The sequence below is a fragment of the Gopherus flavomarginatus genome, chromosome 3, assembly GCF_025201925.1.
Source record: "Gopherus flavomarginatus isolate rGopFla2 chromosome 3, rGopFla2.mat.asm, whole genome shotgun sequence".
In the NCBI taxonomy this organism is placed as follows: domain Eukaryota; kingdom Metazoa; phylum Chordata; order Testudines; family Testudinidae; genus Gopherus; species Gopherus flavomarginatus.
This window is the reverse complement of record NC_066619.1, coordinates 268,161,216-268,187,995: the sequence shown is the minus strand read 5'-3', so window position 1 is coordinate 268,187,995 and position 26,780 is coordinate 268,161,216. Positions and strand designations below refer to the sequence as shown.

General features: G+C 37.1%; 1 protein-coding gene across 2 annotated transcripts in view; it reads left to right on the top strand.

The window, feature by feature from the left end:
• NSD2 (nuclear receptor binding SET domain protein 2) overlaps positions 1-26,780 on the top strand; it is a 160,339-nt gene that overhangs the window by 76,839 nt on the left and 56,720 nt on the right. For both annotated transcript variants that reach the window (XM_050947352.1, XM_050947351.1), the window contains exons 6-10: positions 5,422-5,566; positions 6,630-6,707; positions 8,206-8,324; positions 11,205-11,277; positions 12,337-12,461. In XM_050947352.1, the coding sequence (XP_050803309.1) occupies positions 5,422-5,566; positions 6,630-6,707; positions 8,206-8,324; positions 11,205-11,277; positions 12,337-12,461 (540 nt within the window). The remainder of the gene's footprint in view (positions 1-5,421; positions 5,567-6,629; positions 6,708-8,205; positions 8,325-11,204; positions 11,278-12,336; positions 12,462-26,780) is intronic.

Here is a 26,780-nt window from a genome sequence, read left to right as displayed (position 1 = left end):
GTACCATGACCACCACAATGGAAGTACCAGCTCAGATGCAGACTCAGTGGCCCTTCTGGACCCTGTAGGCTTACCATCAGTCACAGGGGTCCGCCTCGGCATGCTCTGAGAGAGAGACTGCATCCAGTGCCAGGGATCTCTCTTGAGTGTCGGCCACTGCTACTACCGCTAGCACCACAATCGTACCATGCCTGGCACTGACAACAGAGCTGGCATCGCACCAGGCACCCTGTCTGGCACTGCGGCTACGATCAGTGCTGTGGAAGGCACTGCAGCCAGCACAATGGCCAGTACCGTGGCCAGCACAGATGCGGACTCCGATTTGGGGGTGGAGCCGAAGCATTTTGAGGAAACGGTTGGGCAGGAGGGGCCCTCCCTAGTTCGGGGTTCCTCATCATCATCTTCTCCAGATGAGGCGGTGGCAGGAGCATTTTCGGGGCCTCCCCCTCCTGACAGCAGAGCCCACCTTAAACTGCTGAGGCGGATTGCTCAGAACCTCAGCATACAGATGGAAGAAAACACTGAGGTGTCAGACCCAATAGTGGACATTTTATCCCCGGCAAGACCCACCAGGGTGGCCTTTCCCCTGATTAAAACCATTCAGGAGAACGCAAAAACTCTCTGACAAATGCCAACCTCTCTGGCTCCCACAGCTAAAAGAGTCGAGAGAAAGTACTTCATGCCCTCCAAAGGCTATGACTATTTGTTGCGGTTGTCAATGAAAAGGAGAGGCAAGGACCTACTCCTCGAGCTCAGGATGCGAAGAAGCTGGACCTCTTTAGGAAGAAGATATACTTCACTGAAGGGCTCCAGCTTCAGACTGAAAACCAGTAGCGATCCTTAGCCGATATAACTTTAATTCATGGGGTGCAATGTCCAATTTTTTGGACCTTGTCCCACCAGACTCTAAGCCAGAATTCTTAGCTCTCGTGGATGAGGGCAGGACAGGCACCAGGACATCGCTGCAAGTGCCAAATACAGAGGTGAAATAACTTCTCTACTCCTACTGAAATTTTCCCTGATTATGTATCCCAGGCTTGCAGTAGCTCTTCCGATCACAGCATCACATTGGAATCTCATGTTCAGCTGACTGCAGCACCGCTCCCAAATCTCTTTGAGTCACTGCTTCTCACGATAGTCCCCCATTCTATAAATATGGTCTACCTTCTTTGTTCCTAGATGTATACGTTTCCATTTAACAGTATTAAAACAGATTTTGTTTGCTTGTGCATAGTTTATCAAGCAATCCAGACTGCTTTGTATCAGTGACCTGTCCTCTTCATTATTTACCACTTCCCTAATTTTTTTTTAAATATGCAAACTTTTTATCAGTTTCTTTCAGGTCAGCGATCAAAATGTGAAAAAGCATATGGTTAAAACCAATCCCTTCGGGACCCCAGTGGACACACATGCACTTGATGATGATTCCCTGTTTACAATTATATTCTGAGATCAGTTAGCAAATTTATAATTCGTTTGTGTGCTTTGTTAATTTTATATCGCTCTAGTTTTTTAATCAAAATATGTGGTACCAAGTCAGATGACTTACAGAACACGATTATCTTATCAACCAAACCTGTAACTTTATTTTAAAAAATCAAGTTAATTTGACAGGACCTAATAATATCCATAAACCTATGTTGATTATCTCCATTACCATCCTTTATTTTATTAATAGAGTCCTGTATCAGCCATTCCAGCATCAATCTTGTCCAGCATCAATGTCAGGCTCACAGACCTATAATTATCCAGGTCATCCCATGAACCCTTTAGAAAAATTGACACAACATTAGCTTTCTTCCAGTCTTCTGGATCTTCCCCAATGCTCCAAGACTTACTGAAAATCAACATTAATGATCCAGCGAGCTACTGATCCAGCTCTTTTAAAACCCTTGAATGCAAGTTATCTGGACCAGGTGATTTAAGATGTCCAATTTTAGTAGTTTCTGTTTAACATGTTCCAGAGGTAACAGTGGAATCAAAAGTGTGTTCTCATCACCATATGATGAGGCTATATTATGTTTTTCCCCAAATACAAACCAGAAATATTTGTCTTTTTTACATTACTATTGATGATTCTGCCATTTCCATCTAGTAATGGATCAATGCCATTCTTTTTGTTCCTAATATTTTAAAAAGCACCTTGTCCTTAACTTTGCTGGCCATTAATTTCTCCTTGTATCCCTTTGCTTCCTTGTCAGTTTTCTGCAATTCCTAACTTCAGAATTATATTGATTACTATCAACTTCCTCTTTCTTCCATGTCTTGTATCTTATTTTTTATAGCTGCCTTTGCTTCCGCTCTAAATCAGGTTCATTTTTTTAACCAGCACTGCCTAGTGGGATTGTGGCTTTTTGTACAACAAGTAAGGTGTTCTTACATGATTCCCAATTATCACTCAAGTTTTTTATTAAATTCTTCTTCCTGGCTGAATTAGCTCATAATTATTTTCTGCTTTGGAAATTGGCCCTCAATTATTGTGGAGTAAACTGCAAGATGAAGTGATGGCTGCTTGAATATTGGGCCACTTATTGTGTTTTTCAAGGAGTTTGGTAGGTGGGCTTCTCTGAAGGGAAGGCATTGACTATTTCAATTTGGTAGCGGGCATAGTTATTCTATGCTAGTTTTTACTAGAAAGGAGGGGCATGGATCTCATTCACAAACTGTGGCTCTAAAACTTTCCTGGGTGCTTGAGTTTTGAAATGTGTGGTGAGGCCAAACTCAGTAAGGGTGATTTGGTGGATAATACTCGGATCTCGGGTGGAATTCTTGTTACTGATTGTCACCATACATGTTCAGTTGATCTCATAATGAAGTATGCTGACAGCTCTCAACATCAGCCCATGCTTGGGTCTGGTGTCTGAGCTATGCAGTTTGGTTTGATAAGAGCTGGTTCACAAGATGGAATAGCTCTACTGGATGTGACTCTGCTGGGTTGATGTGGAGGAATAGGATACTTGTTTTGTATCCTTTATTGGAGTGGTGCATTCCTGTAGGAGAGATTTGTGCTGCTGGCAAATGGATTCAGAATGTGATTTGCACCACTGGCACTCTTTCTGCTTGGACACTTCATCTTGTGAACCATAATTATCTCAGGGGGTGTGGGCTGGTATCAGTAGTAATGGATATCATGTGATTGGACTGCTGAGCTAACTTATTGACACTTTGTCCTTGTATTTGTGTGGCTTGTTCTCTTAAGTTAAGCTGAAAACCTGGAGAGTCTCTGGGAGTGGGCAAGGTTGGGTTGTTCACTGTGCTAATGAATAGAAAGGAAGGCTCTGATTTTGCCTAGATGAGGTGGTGGTGAGACCAAGAAAGTAATATGTTGGCAACGTCTCCCATATCTACTCCTGGGCTGAAGATTGGTTTAAATGTATGTCCAGTTGCATGTGTAGGTGCAGAAACTTCCAGGACAATCCCATGGTTTTCATGTAGGCCATTAGATCAAGTACTATTGTATAACTTGCATTCTATTTATGGAGATTGAAGTAACAGGACAAAGAATTAGGGAGATTCCAGTACTATTGGGCAGTCGTCATTAGTTTTTCCAGGAAATTGAGAAGGTTTCTATATGGACCTGTGTATACCACTAAGGGTATGGCTACACTTGAAATTTCAAAGTAGTTGGAGCGCCAGCGCTGAGAGAGAGCTCTCCCAGCGCTGCATGTAAACCACATCCCTTACGGGTGTAGCTTGCAGCGCTCGGAGCCGCGCTCCCAGCGCTGCGGCACTGATTACAGTGAGGCTTTACAGCGCTGTATCTTGCAGCGCTCGGGGTTGTTTGTTCACACCCCTGAGCGCGAAAGTTGCAGCGCTGTAAAGTGCCAGTGTAGCCATGGCCTAAGAGTCCTAAGTGTGTCTTGTACTTCTCTTCATAGATGCATTCAAATATTTTTGTCTTGGGTGGGATAAATATTTTTGTCTTGAGAGGGATGTCTTCTGCAACTGAGATGGTTGGGGAACAGGACTGCTACTTCCTCCCCCTGCCCCCCTAGGTGTCTTTCTTTGTCCTGTAATGTATAGAGCAGGTGTTCTCAACCCTTTTTGCACATGCTATAAAAACTCCAGGGCCCATTGAGGGGCTGGAAGATGGCCTGGGTTTCAGCTGCTGGAGTAGGGGATTTGGCACTCCCAACTTCAGCCACGGGTGAGGGTGGGGCACTCAGGGCTCTGGAATTCCCTTACTGAGCAGGGAGGAGGGCGTGGGGTGTTAGCCCTGTGCGGTTAGGAGCACAGGAGCTTCTGCCTCTCGGGGCTCCCAGCTTTAACTCCACAGGTTGGGGGATTCTGAGGTTTAACCCCATGGGTGGTGCCAGGGCTTGGAGCTGTCAGTCCCGCGAGAGCACTGGGGCTCGGGGCTCTAGGTTTCAGCCGTGGGGCCTTGAAACCTGCTCATGGCCACAAACCACTGGTTGAGAAACACTGGTATATGCTGTGGGGTTGGATGTATTACAATAGGGTTAGAAGTAACATTGAACCAAATCTTAGTGATGTAAGCAAGGCTGGGTGCTTTATTAAAAATAAAATAATGAATGGTGCTGGTTTTATTGGTGGCTGATCTTGTATTCATCAGCAGAAGATTAAAGTGGTTGTTGTTTCCTTCTCCATTTAATGATTTTTCTGATTGAGAATGTGGTTTTAGGGGCCTAGCCTTTGAGTTTCTCCTATTGTGTGGTGCTTTTGAGGGATGCCGCCTCAGACCAGTGATAGCTGGGATTTGGGAGGATTTCTCTATGCTACCTTACTTTCCAAGAAGAGTATATGATCAAATCTGACCCAGTATGCTTAAAACGCAAATGTTTTTGTATCCTAAAGATACCTACCACACATGGGCTTCTTCATACTTGATTGGATTTAAACAGAGTAGTTAGAGTATAGAATAGAATTAAATATAGAATATATTCTAAAATATGTAAAGTGGTTTGGGAAGATCTTAACTCTAAATTATTGCAGCACATATAATAATTATATCTGCCAAACTATTTCTGAATACTTCTCATTACTTCAGTGGAATCTATGAAAGCCATCACTTGGTTTTTTTCCACTAATATTCACCTAATTTTTATTGTGGTATTTATTTAAATTTTGCCAACTATGAAATTACAAGATTTATTTTCAATGAGGTGGTTCATTCATTCTCAGTATTGTGAATGTTAAAAGGTATCCAAGTAATTTTTTAGAATTATTTATTGTACTTTTAAATCCATGCTGCTGAAATCTGTTACTAAAACCTTATTTTTTGGGATAAATGGGATATGCAGGGAATCTTCCAGTCTGTACTGTAGTAGTTCTTTATGAATATAGTACAAATTTTAAGTGGGTTTGTATGTATTAAACCACTGTATTAGAATAATACAGATCTGTACAGCACTACTTTAATGTTTTGTCTTGTTAATGTATGCCCCATTTTTGCATAAACAGGTGGTTGCTGAACATCCAGATGCTTCGCGTGAGGAGATTGAAGAACTGCTTGAATCGCAGTGGAACATGCTTAGTGAAAAACAGAAAGCTCGCTATAACACAAAGTTTGCCATAGTGACCTCTCCCAAATCTGAAGAAGACTCTGGTAAACGTAAAACTGTGCTAGTGTACTCTAACTAAATTTGATATACATAGTGATGTTAAACTAAGCACATATATGAGACCTGTAGGGAAAACAGCTATCATTGTTTTCTGGTTTTAATTCTTGGTGTTTGTGCCAATAGGCAAAGAATGCCAATGGTTACAATAAAAGCAATCCATGAAGTCTACATTCCTTACTCATTGTTCTACAAAGTTGTTATATGTAAACATTCTACTGTTTAGAGATTGGTGGGTTCTCCTTCTTCTTCTGCCCATAAGCAGCTGCCATTATCTTCACTGCCCACTAAATGTGGGTGGTGGGAATGGGAAGATCAGTCATTTTTTATTAATGTAAACTTATGAGTTAGTTCTTAAGAATAGTTTAAGAAATGGTTTATAAAATATAACCAGTACTGTCCTTTCTTTACACACACACATACACACACACAAACACACACACACACACACACTTTTTAAAAAGTGTTACCTCAACATTCATCAGCTCAGGAAGCAAGTATTCCAAACTATGTTGTAAACCTTTCTTCCATTTTTGGCATTTTATTGTGGTGTACTGCAAAGCTTTTAGGACCGCATAAGAAATTGTAGGATAACTTTTTTGCTGTTGGCTAAGATTCATGGTCTTGATAAACAACAGTTTATTTAGAATTTTGAGACGATAATTTGAGTCGTTCTTTGGAGTAGCTTCCTTAAAAAGAAAGAATGGAGGGTGTGTGGCATTTGCTTGACCCTTCTCAGTCCAGTTACAAATGTCTGGTATACATAGTATTTTATAGCACTATAGGAAGGCCTGCTGTGGAAGTATTTGAAGCTACCAGGTGCTGCTTTGGGCAGTGACAAGAATGAGAGAAAGTGTTTGAAAGATTGTCAGATTCGAAACAAAAAAAATGTATAAAAACAGCAGTCAGTTTTTGTTATCTTTCTGTGTGTGAAATAACATTTTGTGGAAAATTGGTGAAGTTTTTAACAGAATTTTAAGTGTCAAATATTTGGATATCGGTTTTAAAAAAAAAACAACAAAAAAACAACAACATTCTGTATCTCTCAAGGTTCATCTCTGAAGAATATTGGAGAGGCCAAACGTAAAGTGTTTCAAGACTCACCTAAAAGGAGATCAAGATCCAGAAGTAATTGAAATTTGTGTTATGTGCAATTAGTTCATCATTATAAGTAGCTATGGAGTGTACCTTTTTTGTAATCACTCACGTATCATAACCTCTTTATTTCTTCTCAGATGTTGTCGTCTTTGACTTAGTTTTAATAGATCCCAAATTAAATATCTAAAAATTGTAGTACTGAATTTTATTCAACTTCCTCAGTGTCATATTGCAAGAAATGTAATTGGAATTGTACCTGTACCAGGTGTTTCTAGTACATATCTTTGTGTACGTTTTCAGTTCTCTATAAATGAAAACATGTCAGTTCAATCGTTCCCCATCCAGACCCTACTAGAAAACGTATTGGATTTTTTTTGTTTTGCTTTTGTTTTTTAATGCTGGCTTTTTGTAAATAGCAGGTTCTCCTGGAGCCATTTTAATTTAAGTTTGCAGATTCAGAGCTGCTTTGAATTTAAGATAGTAAAGTCCTAAATCAATTGAATATGGAAAAAAACCAATTTGACAACTATTCTTAATTTTAAGTTTGTTGCCTTTCTTTGAAATGTTTATCAGAAATCAGTTCCCATTGAAACAGAACACTTCTAGCTGTAGAACAATTTTAAAATGCTAACTTTTGTGAAAGATTTTTAGATAATATATTTATGGTCTAGGACTCTGTAATTTCTCCATACTAAACATGCAATATTGCCTCTGACCTTGGAAAGTACTGGAGGGTCAATGTTAAGAGTAAGTGTACTAGGTCTCATCATGCATCATAAATGAACCAGACTTCATTCTAAGCCGTTATTATGCCAACCGTACCTCAAAATGGTAGATAATTAAACTTAGTAAGTGGCTATGTAGACCAGTCACTGATCTTTTGTGTTGGAGCTTTACACTGAAATTAAGCAAATGAATTATTATATAAAGAATTCATGTAATCTTAAACAGAACAAAACAGAAGCACAATGGAGTTTTTAAGGCCTTCTATGCACTTGTATGTTTAAAGATAGGAATTGCCATGCAAGAAAAGGCCAATGGTCCATATGATTGGTGATATCCTGTCTCTGACAGAGGCCCCTTAATAGATGTCTTCAGTCTCCAGTACCTACATCTATATCCTTGGGAAAACTTAATAAAAGAATGAGGGAGACATTCAAAACTTTTGTTCAGTGGTAAAGCACTGTTACGGAGAATAACAGTTACAGCTTTTTAGAACAGCTCTATCTTATTTGATAAGACACAAATGTGGAACATTGCATATTCAGATTTTAGACTAGTGCTTGTGCAGATAGATCTGTCTTACTAAAGTGGAACATTTAGCAATTAGGAATTTGGATATGTTTTAGAACTAGCATTCAATAATAGAAACTGGACCCTGGGCATCAAGGGGTTAATCAAATTTGTTAAAAATTTTAACCGTTTTTTAAAAAGTAACAATTTAAATATAATTTAGATCAGTTTAAGATAATTTCAAAGTGAGCATTAGATTTTTTTTCATGTAAGTTTCCCCCATCCCCCACCCAAGGTAACTTACATGGAAATAAAAGAAACCAAAAAAAGAGGACAAAGGAACCTTCAGAAGATTTTGAAGTTCAGGAAGCACCTAGGAAAAGACTCAGGATGGATAAACAGAATAATCGGAAGGTAATTATATCATTGGTTTGTTTAAGTCAATTATAGCAGCACCAGTCACTCTGCTATAGTTAAGTTTGTCAGCATTTCCATTTTCAGGATTTAATATTTACTGGTTTTTAACTGCATCAAATGAAGCAACTGTCAAGATGTCTGTTTGGATGCACTTGTTAAACAGATTTTTTTAATTTAGTGTTGAGGTGGAGACATCTGAAAAGAGGTCCTTGCTAGTTACTTGAACCTAGCTGAAAAAATATACGAATAGAATTCAATTCCCATGGGCAAGGGCTTAGCCCACTGGTTTTCTTGCTTTACAATTTCATCCCTTTTCTATGTGTCAAAATGTAGAGATGTGTATGTGACTGTTACCACCATTTGTCTGAATCAAAGATTGTGTCCTTAAAAATGAATAAAGTACAAATAAACACTTTTAAGAATCAGATTTAAACTTATAAAGCACTTTAGGCTGGCATGGTGTTCTGAACTCCAATCTGTCAAATTTAGAAATTTGCGGTATATATAACAACTTGTTGTTCAGATAGCAGGCCTTTAACTGGCTCCTCTTCAGTTTCTAGCTTGTTTGTCAGGATTAGATAATTCTCCTTCTTTGAATAGTGTCCAAATGGGTGCTCCACTGTAGGGACACAGACACACCTACAGTGGAGCACCCATTAGGGGACACATCTTAAAGAATCATCTTTACTACACAAGGTGACTAACTTCTTTTATGGATTTGCCTAGATCACTAGGGATTCTGTTTATAACAGTGAGCCCATACTCTGCAAACATTTAGGCATGTACTTATCCTTTTCCATGTGGGTAGACCCTGCAAACTCTGTGTGACTAATCTTATGAAAACATAAGCATGTATGTAAGTGTTTTCCAGATCAGGCCATAGTAATATAGTATATGAAGACTTACTGTAAAATAGTGTTGTGAATCCTCTGGAGGAAGGAGCATTGTGATCCAGTGCTTACTAAGTAATTTGAATACATATGTGCATGCTCTTTTTATGCCTTTGGCTCCAGAAGGTCTCAGACATAGCAGAATGGTTGCTTTCTTATTACTTTGTATGAATCACCTTTTACCCGTTTTCTCCTCTTAGAAACCTAGAATAGTTCCAGCTGTCCACTTTATCACCATAAACAGTTTAAAGATCACTTAGCTGTCATCCACCTGTGGAGTAGTGAAGAGCATTGAAGCTGCACTTCCTGTTCTTTAGTTTCAACTCAGTGGCAGATTTTTAATGTCCTCTGTCCTGGGGAGCAAGAAGCTTTGGGATTGATCATGAGCCTTTGTTCCTTGCAAAGGATCAGTGTGTTGCTATTGCTATTCTGTGTCCTTAATTATTCTTTATGAAATTTAAATGCTATAGAACAAAATGATTAGGTAATAATACATATTCATAGATTCTGTCTGAAAAATGTGTAACTTCGGAACTTATGGTGCATATAGAAATCACATCGGCACAATGGGAGCTGCATTAAAGGAGCATAACTATGTAACAAAAGCAAGGACACTTTCAGTGACAAGTGAATCAGGCCATGGATCCTCAATCATCTTGTTAAAAAAAAAATCAAGAAATTTATTAACTTGATGGAACTATAGCTTCTAGTTGTCTCGGTGATAGGAAGTTTATATAAATACAGACTGACTTATTCAGCAAAGAGTATGGCTTATGGATAGTATTGGTTTCCATTATGGTGGGGTTTTTTGATCCAGCAGGGCCACCTCTTCCTTTGTAATCTGGCTTTGAGGTATTCTACAAAACCTTACCAGCTCAACGATGGATTGACCGAGGAAAATCAATAAATACTTAAATCTGCTTTTCAAAATCAAAATATATTGGCAGTTGGGTCCTTCCATAGTGTCCATCTTGTTGATTAGATCTGCATCAGTTTAGGGTTAAGCAACGTTGACTACTACATCTCTACCCCGATATGACGTGACCCGATATAACCTGAATTTGGATATAATGCGGTAAAGCAGCACTTCGGGGGAGGGGGAGAGGACTGTGCGCTCCAGAGGATCAAAGCAAGTTTGATATAATGCAGTCTCACATATAACACAGTAAGATTTTTTGGTTCCCAAGGACAGCGTTATATCGGGGTAGAGGTGTATTTGCATGATTTCCTACTTCAGTGGATCCATAGCTTATAGTTAAGATATTCATGGCTATCCCTGTTGCTTAAGTAATTAAGGGAGGTGCCCTATTTTTGACCAGGTGCAATGTCCATAGTCAAACTGCTGAATGTAAATTCCCAAATTTCTCAAAATACTTCTTGGCCTAGAATATTTGATAAGTTTCAGTCTGGCGCAAATTTATGCAATATCAATATTCCCTTGAAAATAGTATTTTATAATGGAAATGCTGGCACAACCTTAAACAATAACAGTGCAAAAAAATGACACTGCTATAAGCACTGACATTGAAAACAAGTATCTGAGACTTAAAATTCAGTTCAGGGTCCTCAAATTTATATATTTCTGCTGCAGTTACATTAGTAATTTAAAGGTATTAACTTGACCAGTTTGGACACAAGAATAATAAAGCTGCTTGAAATGCTTTATCTTCATATAGCATTTTCCTTTTCATGCAGGGGTTCATATTTCAGTTTCAGGTGAATAGATTAGAAACTGAATATCAAGTTGGGGTTGGGTTTTTTTGTTTGCAAGTTTTATAGCCTCTGCTGTTGGTGGTTTATAAAAAATAAACATGCCTGAAATGGGAACTTACCATAGCTGAACTACATTACAGTATAGACCAGGATGTTTGCAAAGACATTTTCTTTCTAATAGCAGAAATCCAAACGTAATTTCCACCTTTATCCAATCACTCATAAATTAGGAGTTTTTTTTCTTTTTTCTTTTTTTATTTTTATTTTGTGACAGAGGGAGACAAGCAATGACAAAACAGCAAAAACAAAGGTCACAGAAACCTTCTCTTCACAAAAGAACCAGTCAGGTAATGTGGTCAGAATAAGTTTTAATTAACTTTTTCAGTTAAATCATTTAAACTAAACAGGTTGTCTGAGACAGCCATCTAAACTTTGCTGAAGCCGCACTGAGTTATACTCATTAAACCTCAGTTTGAGGGGTTGCACTCTTTTCTGCACTGCCAGCATTTTGCAGTACTATATTTGATTGAAATTGTGTATTGCTGATTTAAAGCAGCAGTTCTGAAGTTCACCATTTGATGGCACCAAATTAAAGCTGTTGCCCATTGATACTGTAAAGTAGCAATTTAAACCTTGCTGTTCAAATGCATGATTAATTATACATTTTATCCAATAAAATAACTGTATTTACTAAATAGTGACCATCAAACTTAAATTAATATGTGATTCAAGAACTTCTTTATAACAATTGTTTGACGGGAGGCAATGTGGAGAGTTGAGAGGGAGTTGTAAAACAATCTTGTGTGCTAAATGGTTCATTGATCAGATTTGTTAATCATGTGCAGGTTTAAGGTAACTTTTTATAAGAGCACAAGAACACATATATTTAACTCTTACATTCAGTTTCAAAAGTGTTAATACGCTGCAAAAAGATCTAAACTAATATACATGATATTGTTGCTATTTTTAATGTAAGCATCCAGTTCCTTATATATAACTTTTTTTTGAAAAAGGGGATGTTTGTTAACAAAGTGAATCTGATTTTGCTGAGTTCATGTAGGCCTTCTAATGTAGTGTTTGAGCAAATTAGTGTTACATCTTTTTTAAAAAAGTCATAAATTACAGAGTATTATAATTTAAAAATATTTAGCAAACTAATTGGGAAATTTTTAACAATATTTTAAGTACATATTTGTTTAATTGGAGATCTCTTGAGTCTTCAAAACAAAACACATCATTATTTCAAAACTGATTGATTGTGCACTGCTTACTCGGTACTACATAGGCGCCCAGAAGACAAACCTAAACAATTCCTTCCCTTATCTGAGGGAATATTTTAAATGGCTTCAGGGAGATAACGTTTTAAAGTTCCAAACTTCACTTTGTAAACCAAAATTATTTTACAGCAACGAAAAATCTGTCTGATGCATGTAAACCACTGAAGAAGCGAAATCGGGCTTCAGCAGCAGAATCTTCAACTCTTGCTTTTAGCAAGAGTTCATCTCCTTCAGCTTCCTTAACTGAGAATGAGGTAAAAAAAAAGTGGTCTTCACACACAGCCATATAGTTACAAAAAGTATCAGATGTAAATCTTTTTTAAAAATACAGAACAAAAAAAAAAAGACAGATTAAATTCTCTAACCTTGCTCTAGATGAGCTACAGTTCTGGCCTCTGTAAAACCTGTTAGTGTGTGTATTGCAAATTCATTTATTGTAACAAACGTCCACTTAGGGACTTCAGATATTGTGTTTTTTAAATGTATTTAACCCAAAAAAATTGAATTGTAACCCTCTATTAGAAGCAAAGTAAAATGCCAGTGTGTTGTGTATTTTCTTCTACAGATTTTATTCAAGTGTCGACTATGTTAATTACATCGTGTAAGAAAAATGTCATGTTGCCATAGGTTTTATATTGAAGCAAGTTTCTTGATCCTCTGTATTTGGTCTACACCAGTCTTGGTCAGTTTTCTGAGCAGTGACCTTTTATGTGCTCTTTTTTGATCTGTTCAACTGGGTACTATTTCTGTGGTGCAAGTAGCTTAATCTCCAGCATACTTAAACAGGCAGTGAAGGATGTATCTTTTTGATATTTACTTATCGTAGTCTTAGGTCTGCATATTTGGTATTGTAACTCTCCTCCATTGACATACAGTAAATTAAGTGTATATTCATATACAATAAATGGAATCCATTCTACTGGTCATCTATACTGTTAAAACAAACAGCCAAAGAATGGTATAATGAGAACAACCTTTGCATGCTGTTCTAAAAGGGGATTCCAGACACTTAGCAGGAACAGACATAAAAGAAATCATGAAGGTTTTAGGTTAGTCAAAGAAGAGAATTAATGTTTTGTTTGCGAGGCAATAGAACTTCAAGCTTCAGTTCCTTTCACTTCTCCCATTTCACTGTTTTGTTGAAAACCTAAGGTGCTCAGATAGCATCATGAGTGCAATATAAGTATCTAGACTGTTTTCCGTAAATGGCTTATTTTTACAAATTGGAATGATAGCACATTAACTGCTGTGTATAGTTACTATGACTTCAAAAATGTTTTACTTCCCGCTCTTCACCCCCACCTCCCCCCAACAAAAAAACCAAACAACCAAAAACAGAAAAACCCTCAGGAAGGACAGCCTAGTTAATACTAGTTCTCGTCTTTATCTGAATCAGCTGTGTTCCTTCTTTTGGCTTAAGCTTTCCACTTTTTTGGAGCAACTGTTGAGGCTTTCTACCTAATGCTGTATGTGTTTGTGGGATTTGACTTGTCAATCAAATACATGTAAGGAGGAAATTGTCAATCTATTTGGTTTAAAATGTACGTCTCTCGATGTTGTAATCTGGGAAGACATGTTCTCTGATTTCTAAATATCAATTAAAAAAATTCACTGTCCAGAGATCTTTCTTCAAAGGTTCAGTTGTTTTAGGACTTAGGAAAATCTAGGATCAAATTCTTTTTCCACCTACAAATGATTGTGAGCCAAATTGTACAAGTGCATGGGCTGAGTTGGAACCTCTGAAATCTCCGCTGCAAACTCTGTTGCAAATGAGATAGGAGGAAGAGTAATACACACTATTGTCAGAGCTGTGCTAACACAATACAGGTTTGCAAACAAGGAAGTGAATTATTTTAATGGTTTCTAAGGAAGGTTGAAAAGAAATTTATTGACAACTTAACATTATCTTAAATTTTTCACAAACAGTGGAGACTTCAGAGTAATAGTTGGTCATGTGCTGGGTCCTTAACTGGTGTAAATCAGCACTGACTTTAATTTATACCAACTAAGGATTTGTCCTAGTGAGTTTTCTATGATGATAGCTATTATGCCAGTAAATAAACGAAACATGCTAGGCATTTGCTACTGAATTTATTAGTGATTCTTCTATGAAACAAAGTAAGATGTAAATAAACTTTGGATCTTGTGGGTGGCTTAAAAAAAGTGTAATGTTGCTTTAGTGCTTGCATGTTTGGCAATGTAGACATGTGGCCTAAGGGTGTTAATCAACAGAAAAATCTCCTGGTTGGTAAAGGAAGGGGAGCATTTAAAAATAAATGTAAAACAAAAGATGAGATGATTAAGCAAATTGATATTTGTTTTTATGGGACAGAGGTGCAAGCTAATTTATAGGAAGCAATTATTTTATATTAAACATATTTGATCTGCTTTATATTTTTTGTGGTCACTTTTATAGCTTAAAATGTTGAGTTAGACATTGTCTTTTAAGGTGGATGAGAAAAATAACACACATCTTGCTTCCATAAGCACGCACGTGCACATTCACAGTGCAATGTGGAAAAACTTCTGTCCTTCGTGCTCTTTTCAATAAATGAATGTAGATTGATTCCAGGATGGGACCAGATTCAAATGCAACAAAATATTTTTCTGGGATTGTTGGAAGCTGCATTGAGCCCTTAAATTTGTCTTCATTGCTACTAATTTTTATAAAGGAAGTATTTTAGTTTAAAACAAGGGGAAGTAAATTAGTTATTTATTAAAAGGAGCTTTTAAAAAAATTCTGCATAAAGTCACATGAACAATCAAGTAAGTCCAAAATTTTCCAGTTAATAGTGACTTTGGGTGCCTAACTTGAAATACTTTAAAGGGTCTTGATTTTTCAGACGGTAGGTGCTAAGACTTTCAAAAGATCAGGCCCTTCAAGGTGTCTTAAGTTGAACACCCAAAATCACTAATCATTTTTGAAAATCTTAGACTTCATCACCAGATGAAACTTAGTTTTTAATTATTTTGTAGTTGTTAATGTAGATCACCACCTCAGAAATAAAACTATAGATGAATCTACTTCTGAGACAAAAGTAGTTAATTTTTTGTATATGCACTTTGCATCAGTAATGTTTGTCTTTATATCTCATGTGAAATGTTACTTTGGAAGTAAAATTCTAAACGAATTACCTATGATGGAATAGAATTAGAATTTTATTGTAACACTGCAAAGGCTATAGAGAATGAGAAAAGGCTTGTATATGATATAGAACAAATTGGCATAACACCATGAAAGTTGCATGATCTTTGTGAGAAGACATGTTGTTATGTCATTGATCTCTTTCTAGAGGATAAAACAAGTGGTGTTTAGTTTTACTTTTTGGTTCTTTACATAAAAAATGGAAAAGCAGCAAAGAGTCCTTTGGCACCTTATAGACTAACAGAAGTTTTGGAGCATTAGCTTTTGTGGGTGAATACTCACTTTGTCGGATGCAACCGACGAAGTGGGTATTCACTCACGAAAGCTCATGCTCCAAAACGTCTGTTAGTCTATAAGGTGCCACAGGACACTCTGCTGCTTTTACAGATCCAGACTAATATGGCTACCCCTCTGATAAAAAAAAAAAAAAAATGGAGTAGATGGGTAAATATTTATGTATTGCATGTGGGTGCCCTTAGAGTGCAACCATTTTTTTGTTTGTTTTTAAAGCTCCAGGCCCCTAGGACTACTAGATTATTGGCACACATCTTTCACTGTGTTTGCAATGAGGCATACCTGGTTCAACATTCCAATCAAATTTTATGGATATAGATTAGATTCAGTTAAATTGGTAGACTTTTTTTAATATTTCAGAACAGGTAAAGTATCAATTTCATGCAGTTTAAGGTATAGGTACATTCTCAAACTTTGACACAGAAAAGTGGAAGTGAGAAGTATGGGACTTAAAGTATTCTAAGTTCTTAGTCAGGCTGTCATTTCCCACACATGGGAAGAATGAATTGAGTTGGCCATCACACAGCAGTTTAAAGAAACCTGTGAAAGGGTTTTTCCCATGCAAGGAGTTTAACAGTATTATATTAATACTGCATAGTAAATTTTGTCCTCTTACGGAGAAAATTTTTACTTCATTAACACCCAGTATCAAAAGCTGGATTTCTGTTCATAACTACAACATACAGTGTTTAGAATGACATAATATTCCAAAACATCGACTTCAAGTTGTACTGTTTTTGCATACAGTAAATAATTCTATCACTATCAATTTGTGGCAGATTTGTTATATCATTTGTTTTTACTGGTGCTAGCAAATACGCACACAATGAAGAAATCTAAGACAAGGTAAGATATTTGATTATGAAGACAAGCCTAATAAAACACATGCAACTTATAATTAAAACACCACTTCAATTCCATTTATCTACACAGAAGTCTCATTTTATACAGTATACAGATAGAATCCTCAAAATACCACGATTAAAAACATATAAAGATACTATCTTAGGAGGAGATATCCCAGAAGATAGAGGAATGAGTTCACAGGATTTTGAAGAAATTACTATGCTAAAGAAAAGTAGTTCAAGCTGTTCTTGCAGGCCTGGAAAACTAAAATCTGTATTTCTAGCACTGTTTTTTCTAGCGATCCTTCTAGGTAATCCCCTCTGCAAAATAATATTTAAGAATAAACCAAAATGAAAAATCATTGGAGGTTATCCACAACCTGTAATTCTAATGTCTACTGGAGTTTTTCTTGTCTTTGTCCTGTGCGCATTAGCGAGAAATGGGGAGGGGAGGGGAGGGGATTAACTTTTGATATTTTTTTCCTATTTCATGCAACCAATAAACATCTGAAATGGGGAATCATTGCAAGTAACAGAATTTTAGTCTTTTACTACTTAACATCACCCAAGGCCTGCAGTAACTGAAGAGACCGGCGTTGCCTGCCATACCTTACTGTTTTATTTAGATGCTTTCACATTCACATGAGAAAGTTCTAAGCTTGAATGTTGTTCTTTGGCAACATGTTTTTTTAAAATAGATAATTGAATTTCTCACGTATTATTCTCATCTTGTAAACTCTTTGAACTTCCAAAAGCTGAGATTCTGTTTATAACATGTTCACATAATGTAGGCTTTTATTCCACATCCATCACCATGGTGTCTTGAATACCTGTATGCAATCAATAATATTAAATAAAGTTCCACAGTTGTCGTTTATATTCCAGGATTATTCAGCAATGCATACCTTATCTGAAACTTCAAGCCATTGCTAATGGTAAAGGTGGAACATGTACTAGACTTCTTACTATCATAGTACCGTGTACACTTATGACACAATATATTTAGAGAATAACGTATCCAGTTTAACAGTTTGGGCCAAAAGATACATCTTCAGTTCAGGATCTCCTATACTGAAATAAAATAAAATTTAACTGTAACTCAGTTGGCTCTGTCAGTTTTTCTGTCTCTTTCCACAATAGATTTTTGTGTTCTGAATACAGTCTGTCATTTGCACGTTGAGCTATATGATTCCCATATCAATTTTACTTAGATTGAAAAACCACAATAGTTAAGCCATTCAAAAAAGTGAGGAATAAATTAAAGTAGATTCTTTACCTTAGAAAACATTAGTTTGTCAGAAGTCTCAGGCCTGGTACACACCTAGAAATTAGAGTAACCCAGTTAAATTGTTCAGCGCTTTGAAAAATTTTGTGCCCCATGGAATGCAGTCAACCTAACTCCCTGTAGACTCAACCGGAATTTTTAAGGTGACCTAGCTACTGCCTCTTGTAGACGTGGTTTACCTACATAGACAGAAAAACCCTTTCCATCACTGAAAGAAGCATCTACGCTACAGTGGCGCAGCTGCAGTGCTGTATATGTGACACTGTAGCATAGGCATACCCTCATACTCAAGTTTATACAGAAAACCACTTCCTGGACTACTATGACACAGGAATCAAGTCTTAGAAGTTACTTCAGGGCTTGAAGGGTGGATGTCCTTAGTCTTAAGAGTCGTGGAAGTGAATAGCCAGCCTTCAAGCCCAGACTTCTTGAAGAAACTTCTAAACCTTGATTTCTGTGTGATTGTAATCCTACTAATGTGTTTATAAAGGAGAGGGAGGGTGCCTGATAGAGGATGCCACTTAAGCCAGCCCAGTGTCTTGAGAAAACTCAAACTATTTAATTGGGGAAATGGGGGAGGTCCACGGAGGTCTATGGGAAAGCAAGGTATTTGAGTTGGTCTTGTTTGTAATTCTGTAGAGGTGATTGTTTTAACAGACAGCAGTAGGAGCAAATGAAACCTTTCTGACATACCTGTTTTCATTTTAAATATCCATTAAAAATGAATTTGTTGAGTATTTTTCTAGGTTCCTCGTGATTCTAAACATCAGTGCTTGGTTAAAATGGGAAATTGGGAGGGCTAGCTTTTCTGGTACTTGGAACATTTTTCTTTAATTTCTTGGATATCTGTCTCTTTATAAAATGCATATGCACAATGTTAAAGATAATAAAAGCAAGCAATACCTGACTAGGAAGTTGTGACTTAACATGTCTTGGGTACAGTGTGAGATCTAAGGCCACATAGAATCATGCTGTATAGCATTTGGGGAAGTGCTGTTACACATGCACAGTGCTGGTATTATAACAAGCATTTTATACAAAAATTAAATAATAAAAACATGACGTGTCAATCTAAGGAAAAAATAGTTGAAACTTTAAAATTACACTTTTAGTGGCATGGAAATCTGAAAGGAGACTGGCTATGTGAGGGGCTAACCCTACCTTGGAGTCCATTCCATGTGTGTATCAAAGGTGGAAAACAAATAGTGTAAAAACATTACTAACACTTTTACACTTTAAAATGCTGTTTTGAGCCTTACTAGGCTAGAGAGGATTTGCCTGTCTCTGGGAAAGCTTGTGTAAGTCAGGGCTACAGGAAGGAAAGATTCATAATACTAATGCCATGCTATACTAATGCCATAGAATACTAATTCTTAATACTAATGCCATAGAAAATGTACTTAACCCTTCCTAGCTCTGCGTTTGCTAACATATGATGGACAATATTCAAAACTTGCTTCTGCTTCCTGACTTTCATGTTCTTGCATCAGCAAATTTTTGCGTTTTTTTTCTAGGCCATTTAAAACTAAGTGATGTCTTGGCTTTTGTTTTTTTTTAAGGAAAAATTCATGGCAAATGAGACATTGAAGAAATACATTTTAAAAAATTCTTAAATTTGTAGATAATCATAAACCTAGGACAAAAAAGTCTTAATGTTTAATTTCTCTAGGTCTGTTAGCTAAGGGCCAGCTGAGAAAATCAATTTGGATTTTTTTTTAAATGGACTGCAGATTGGATGAGTGCAGCCTTCTTTTGCTTATAATTTTGGTGCCTAGAATTCCTATACCCTTCTCGCCCCCTCCCACCCCAAGAACCTACGTATTTAATATTTGGAACTGACTGTTTTAAAGGTAGTATGTTTTTCTGTAAAGAAATGTGTATGTGGAGGGAGTGAATATTGCTTTTTTTTGTTTTTGTATTAAAAAAAAAACAACTTCAGAAATAACTTACTTTGGTACATGCTCATTTGAAACTCCGGCTAAAATTTCCTTTCTTTGCTGCCAGACTGCTTATCACATGTCTGGAGGCCAAATCGATTATATCAATATGTCCAGTTCACTTTACACATGAGAATTCCTTTGTCCAGGTGTGGAGCCCATGTTAATACTTGGTGTGCATACACCTAGTCCTTATGTGAAGTGAGTGTGCGCAGATTAGGTGTGGCTCACTTGATAATCTAAATTTTAAAAAATCAATTGCTCTTGGTCCCTAGAGTATGGTGAATTGGCTTGCTGCTCCCTCGTTATCTGTTAAATACAATGATGGAACTGGCATCAGATATTTGCTACAAAAACATTGTGATAAATGACTCTACTTGTAAAAAGGAATTGTTTTATCTCAAATTTAGATAAAATGCCTAACATTTGTGTGATATCTGTTGCAGTGTCATAATATCCTCTGAGCCCTCAAGACCCTTCTGATGAATGATTTTTAGTTGGCACATAATTATAGCTTGCACCTGATGGGAGTTTTTAAATTAAGAAAATTGGAAAAAATGACTTTTTTGTACATAAATACTACTTTTAATCCCCCTTTCCCATTTGTTCCAGAAGAGAAAACGCCACCAAACAATTTCACTAGACACATTGAAATTAGAAATACTAACTCCAGAAAATATACACTGATTCTTGGGCCTTAGTTATCTCAGCTTGTACAGAGAAACACCTAATTTCTTCCTTCACCCTTCCCTAGCATCCCCCACAAAAATTGCATATGAGCACACCCTCATCTAATCAACATCTGTTTTCTCAGGAAGGAAACTGCATTATTCCACAAAACTGTCTCATTGTTTTGTACAGGCCCATTGAGGTTTTATTGTGCATTATTATTATTATTTACTCCTGCACAAAGCTGCTCGGCCAAAGTAATAGAATAGGTGGGAAATATTGGGCCTACTTGCAAAGTTATACCCATAAATATGGACTAATATGAACCAAAATTCAGGGTCTGTTACTGGTTTAGTTACAATAGATTTGTGCATCAAATATTGTGGTATGCAAAGCATTCTTGTTATGTAAGGAAACAATAATGAAGAGAGCTTTTATTAAAATCATTTATATAGCCTTCTTAAAAGTATGCTTACCATTGTCAAAGACAATCCATTAGACAATCCTCTGCCTTTGGTAACCATGGAAAGGACTGTAAGGCAATTTAAAGACGTATTTCAAGGAAGGGGGAACTTTGTAGGAAATGAGGCCTGAATATGCTCTTTCATACACCAGTGTAAATCTGGAGTAACTTCATTGAAGAGAATGTTACTACACTAGTATAAAATGGGTGAGAGAAGAGACTCAGGCTTACTGACAACGTGCTTTGCTTGATTATATACTATCACATTTTATATAGTTTTACATAACTTCCAGTTGCTGAAAATCAGTTGAAACATGGCACTATTAAAACAAAAGATTTTATAAATGCATCTGAAAATGTTTATTTCAGTTTGACTCAGTACTGCAAAGTCTGTCAGTAATAAAACTATGGAGAAATTTAAATGTTAAAAAGCAATGCAATCAAATTTCTTGACTAGACTCACTTTTTTTTAAAGATCTCATGTATTGCTTACTTAAGCAATATATGATGTATAGCATGCACTGGGAATATGAGATCTTCAGGCACTAAAGAAGAATTTTTTTACTCCTGCAAGTGACTTAATTGAATGACTAATGAGGTCATTGCTATTTAGGTGAGAACAAAGTCCCAGAGTGAAATCTTGGCCCAGTTGAAGTCAACAGCAAAACTCTCATTGACTTCAATAGGGCCAGAATTTCACTCCTCCTTTCCCCCAATTTCCAGTGAAGAAATTATGTATTTGATTTCTAAAACTCCCTCCCTGTCAACTGACTATAAGTCATTTGCTGCTTTGTCAATATTATGCTGGGTAGATGCTTCAGAGGCAGTCTTTCCTAACAACTTGGGGGAGGAGGGGAGTTAGAGAGAGAATGATTACCCTATAGCAACTGGCAGGTTTGATAGTGCTCAAGTTTCTAGATAGGTTGATGACACACCTCCACCTAACTTAGGCAAAACAATGAAATAGCGATCCTCTGTTTTTGTATGTATTTCATTGTGTACACAATGCACAAAAGAGTAATAGAACACTTAACTTTTGAGTAAGGTCACATTGAAGAAACCTGCCAATTTTTACAGTTAATATTTTAAACAAATGTCTGCATTGAGTTAAGCTTATTTTCCCATTAGTGTTTTTTGGTTATTATTTTTTAAAAGTAGCACTGAGTGTGTGGGGAGGGTAATATTCCTTTGTAAGTGTAAAAAGACACATAATAAAATTAAAATTGCAGGCTACCCATAGCTAAAAAGTATTAAATATCTGGTCTTGCCACTGTGAGTGATAGTCACCCTCAATTTTGACTGAAGATCAGGAAAGAGAAGTTAATTTTATGCAATTTATGCCTTATATAAGGAGATTGCTCTACTGTTTGTTATATGAATACATGCTCAGTTAGTGGACTTGGGGTAAATTCTAATAAATAGGAACTTACATTTTACACACACTCACACTCTCTCTCTCTCTCTCTCTTTCCCCCTCCCCCCAAATATGCAGCCTGCATATGATCTTTTGTTTGATGCTTTTACTATGCAGTATTTTAACAGACACATTAAAATAGTAATCTTCTTAGTTATGTTTCACTCTAGAGGTGACTGCAGTACATTGAGTGAACTGATCCTTAATTATACTTTTGTTAGTTAAAAAAAACATAATATTTAGTGCTATTAAATTCTTTCATCACCCAGATTATTCTGAATCCTTCCCACAATATCAGACATTGTTTAGGGCATGAGCAAGGCACTGCCATCCCTGTCTAGTCCAGGTCACACTTCGCATGTGTCCCGTATGTCAAGTCTCATGAGTTTTCCTTCTTGTGCTAGACATAGGGTTTCTTTCAGTTGCCTCCTTTTTACATGTACCTCCTGCTGCCCAGTAGCATGCGTGCAATAGCAGAGCCTTTAGCTTTATTCTTAATACCTGTACCAGATATTTCCATCCTCTTTTCTGGATAACTTTGGAGATTGGAAATTGTTGAACTCGCTTACAAATCTTGATGAGATGAGAGCTAAAGAAGCTGAGAACATAAAGATTATGATGTGGTAGATATTTGTGGGATTCTTGTTTTACATATGAGTGTTTCATGAAGCATGGTTATGAGACATAATTATTAAGCTTTTCTCCACCTTCAGAATGATTTCATCTACCATGCTGCCATAAATGGCAGCAAGGATATTGTTTCATAGCAGCAGCCCACATGAGGCACTTGGAGGCTGTGGTACAGAGTGGGATATAGGAGTATTGATACTGATGATGTTGGAGAGAAGCTTGGATGGACTTGGGTTGTTGGAGAGATTACTTTGTGGAAGTGGTTAATAGTTGTTTGGGTGAGTGTTTCATTAGGTGTTTGCAGTCTTCCCCTAGTTTGATAGCTGTGTCCTTTCAATGGCAACAGGCAAGTCTACACTAGAAAATTAAGTTGACTTAAATTACATCGACGTACAGCCCCTGCAGTAATTAAGTCATTTTTGTACATCCAAACTATGCTCCTTGTGATGGCAGTGCACATCCTCACCTGAGCACAAGCACTGATTTAACGGTGAGTGGAGAGCATTGTGGGGGATGGCTTCTGAAAGGCAGCAACAGTCGATGTAAGCCACTCAGTATCTACACCTTACTACATCAACCTAGGCACTATGCCTCTTGCTAAGATGGAGTTAAGTAGGCAGAGTGGGCGAGTTATGGATGGGAGATTTCAGCATAGATGTTTAGTTAGGTCAACGTAAGCTGCCTTACGTCAACCTGACTCTGTAGTGTAGATCAGACTTACCTTAGAGTTACAGGGTTGAACAATGCCACTGTGCATTGAAAACATGAAGCACCTGGAGGGTGGAAGAAGGATTATGGGAAGCTCCCCTTTCAGTTTGTATGGCAGTTGTGGACATAAGCAAGTTATGTGAAATTGTGTTGTGGACATAATGAAAAGCTGAGATGTTTGATTTTAGTTCTATTAGCTCTGGTCTACACTACAGAGTTATGTCAACATAAGGCATCTTACGTTGACCTAACTCTGTATGCATCTACACTAAAATGTAGCTTCCACCAATGTTACACACCCACCGTACCAACTTAATAACTCCACCTCAGTGGAGTGCTTAAGTTGATGTAGTTAGTTTGACGCAGTGTTAGTGTAGGCACTGTGTTGCTTAATTGACACTTGCTGCCTTTCAGAAGCCGTCCCACAATGCCTCACACTAACAGTTAAATCAGTGCAAATGCTCATGGTGAGGATGCTCACTGCCAACACAAGGAGCATAGTGTGGACGTGCAAAAGCGATTTAATTACTGTGGTGGCTGTAGGTCGGCATAACTTAGGTCGATGTAATTTTGTAGTGTAGACTTACCCTCAGTTTCACGCATTGTTATACAATAGAGGTATAACTGATCTGATCAGAGGACACTGTCGGGCCATTGTTGATGGGTTCGTCTCTGTTCAGATATATGGTACAGTCCGGGAGAGTATTTGAATGGTGGCATAGTTGTGCCTTTTTTTTGTTCTGTGTAGGTGGTTTCCTCCCACAAAACTAGATTTGGCTGAGAGTTTGTATGTTGTGTTAGTATCCCAGGAAGGTGTTAACGGTTCTTTGTTACCCTAAGTGGGCTGATTAAGTCATCACTGCAGTTGCATTGGAGGTGCGTGGGTTGGTCCTTTCTGGTGGTGCCAGTGTTTATGCAGATGACTGTTGTAGTATTTCAAGTTCTTGCTGATTTCCTATTAGCTCCTGGGTTGAGTTTAAGGTATAAAACCCAAATAGTTTAGCACTTGCCCTTTGCTGTTGTGACATTTTGAAATGTTTCATAGATTACAAAGCCAGGAGGAACCATTTGTGATCATCTAATCTGACCACCTGTATAATACAGACCATAGAGTTTCCCCAAAATAATTCCTAAAACATATCTTTAATTTAAAAAAAAATAAAAATTTAGAGACAATCTTGTGTTAACATTACTCTGGCTTAAAGAAAAAGGAGACTGGGAATGAGAAAGGCATTTTCCATGTGAGGATTCTGGAACATTCTTACCCTCTTTAATGCAGCAGAGGCTATGTTAACCTTTAAGGCACACTTCGCATCTCTCAAGTTTTAGGGAATGCTTTTTGATGGTGTTTCTTTGGGGGAGCAACTAGTATTGCTGTATTTTATAAATTTTACATTTTTTAGTTTGTATTTTTTTAGTGTTAAAGCATATAGAGCAGAGTTAAGTTTTCATTCCTTTAAGGGTACCTAACAGCTCCTGGATGTTTTGTTTAAAAATGATCAGTTTGGGCCGTCTGGGGGGGATGTAAACATACTAGGGGATGAAAAAATGAGAATACAAAACAGTTTAAATACTGCTCATACAAATTAAAATTGCTATGATTATCATAAACATGGTCAATGTGTCAGATAATTTAAACCAGAATGGAAATGGTTGTGTATTTCCACAAGCTCCCAAAACTGTCTATCTCAAACTCATTTTTCAGCAAGATAACTGCTGCTAGCGGTGCACTCAAAAATTTCATTTTCAACTTAAAACTATATGAAACTAATTATTTCAGAATTCTTTGATATGAGGTACATCTCCCAATATAAATTGATTGATTACTTTGCTCAGAGAAACAGTTTCCTTTAACTATTTAAATTCTGAGAGTTTTAAAACTGCTAAACAAAATTCTTCAGTGTTTTGAAATGGGTAAAAATCATTGTGTGTGTAGACACATACATAGTCCTAGGGGATTAAAAGAACACTATCAAACTATGGTTTTGTCTTTACAAATAACTGATTAAAAATGGTAATTTTAAAAACCCACAGCCTTTCTGGACCTCAATTATATGAAATTTCCTGTTATCCAAATCAGGATCGTCTCTTCTTACATCAATTAACATTGAAATTATTTCAGTTATCCAAAACTTTATCTAAACATATTTGAAGAAACACCTTTTCCCCTTCTCCCTCTCTTCCCATTGCAATATATGGATTTGAGCCTTTCTGTAAAACTTCAGCAGTTTGAAATAAAATGTCCTTGCCTACCAATTTTGTCTTTCTTCATTTAGCAAACAGCCCTCTCACCCAAGTTTCCAGAACCACAGAAACTCTCTACAATCCAAATGATCACCCCATATTTATAATAATTATATTAGGTCACAATTTTGGGCCTTAGAGTGGACACACCTCTTACCTATTTGAAAGCTTTTACCAGTTTTAGCAGTCTTCCCTGTAGAACAAATATCTCTTACAGATAGAAGTTGCAAATAGGTAGAATATCTTAAATGTGAACACTGTAGATGAGCTAAGGTGTAATACATGAATATCTGGGTTTAAAAGATTTTTTTTTCTAATTTTTCACAGATTTAAACAATAGAGCTGAAGAATCAGCATGCTTTAGGGAGCCAGCTGTGTCAGCAGATGTAGAGCATGTACCCTAAGGAACTGGCGTTTTTTTTAAATTCCAGTTACATCTGTGAGATAAGCTTTCAAGTTTTTTCCAGTCACTGTATTTCACCAGGATACATTAGGTCATCTGTACCATAGATATCAAAAGGGCTTTAATTCCTGTTTTTGGAATAGAACTAGAGCATTTAGGAAGTAAACTGGATGTTTTGTAGCCATTGGGGTTAGCCTAAAGGACCATTTCATTTTCATTCAGTGTCTCCAAGAGAATTCATTTGTGTATTGAAACATATGTTAACTAGGATGACAAGTACCAAAAGTCTTCAGCTTCACTTTAGTGTAGGCTAAAGTGGCATTGATTGCCTGCCTCCATAGTATTTTAATTGTAGAAATCTTCAGGAATGCTGCACTACTCTTTTGACTTGGCTTCTGGTTCTGATGCTTACTTTAAGAGGACAGTTTTGCAATCATTTTTTAATTAGAAGTCCTCACCCCGCTCTCCTTGAGGGGGTTGGGGGGGGATTTATTGCTTGTTAGACTCCCACTGGTATGAATATGCATAGGCCACCC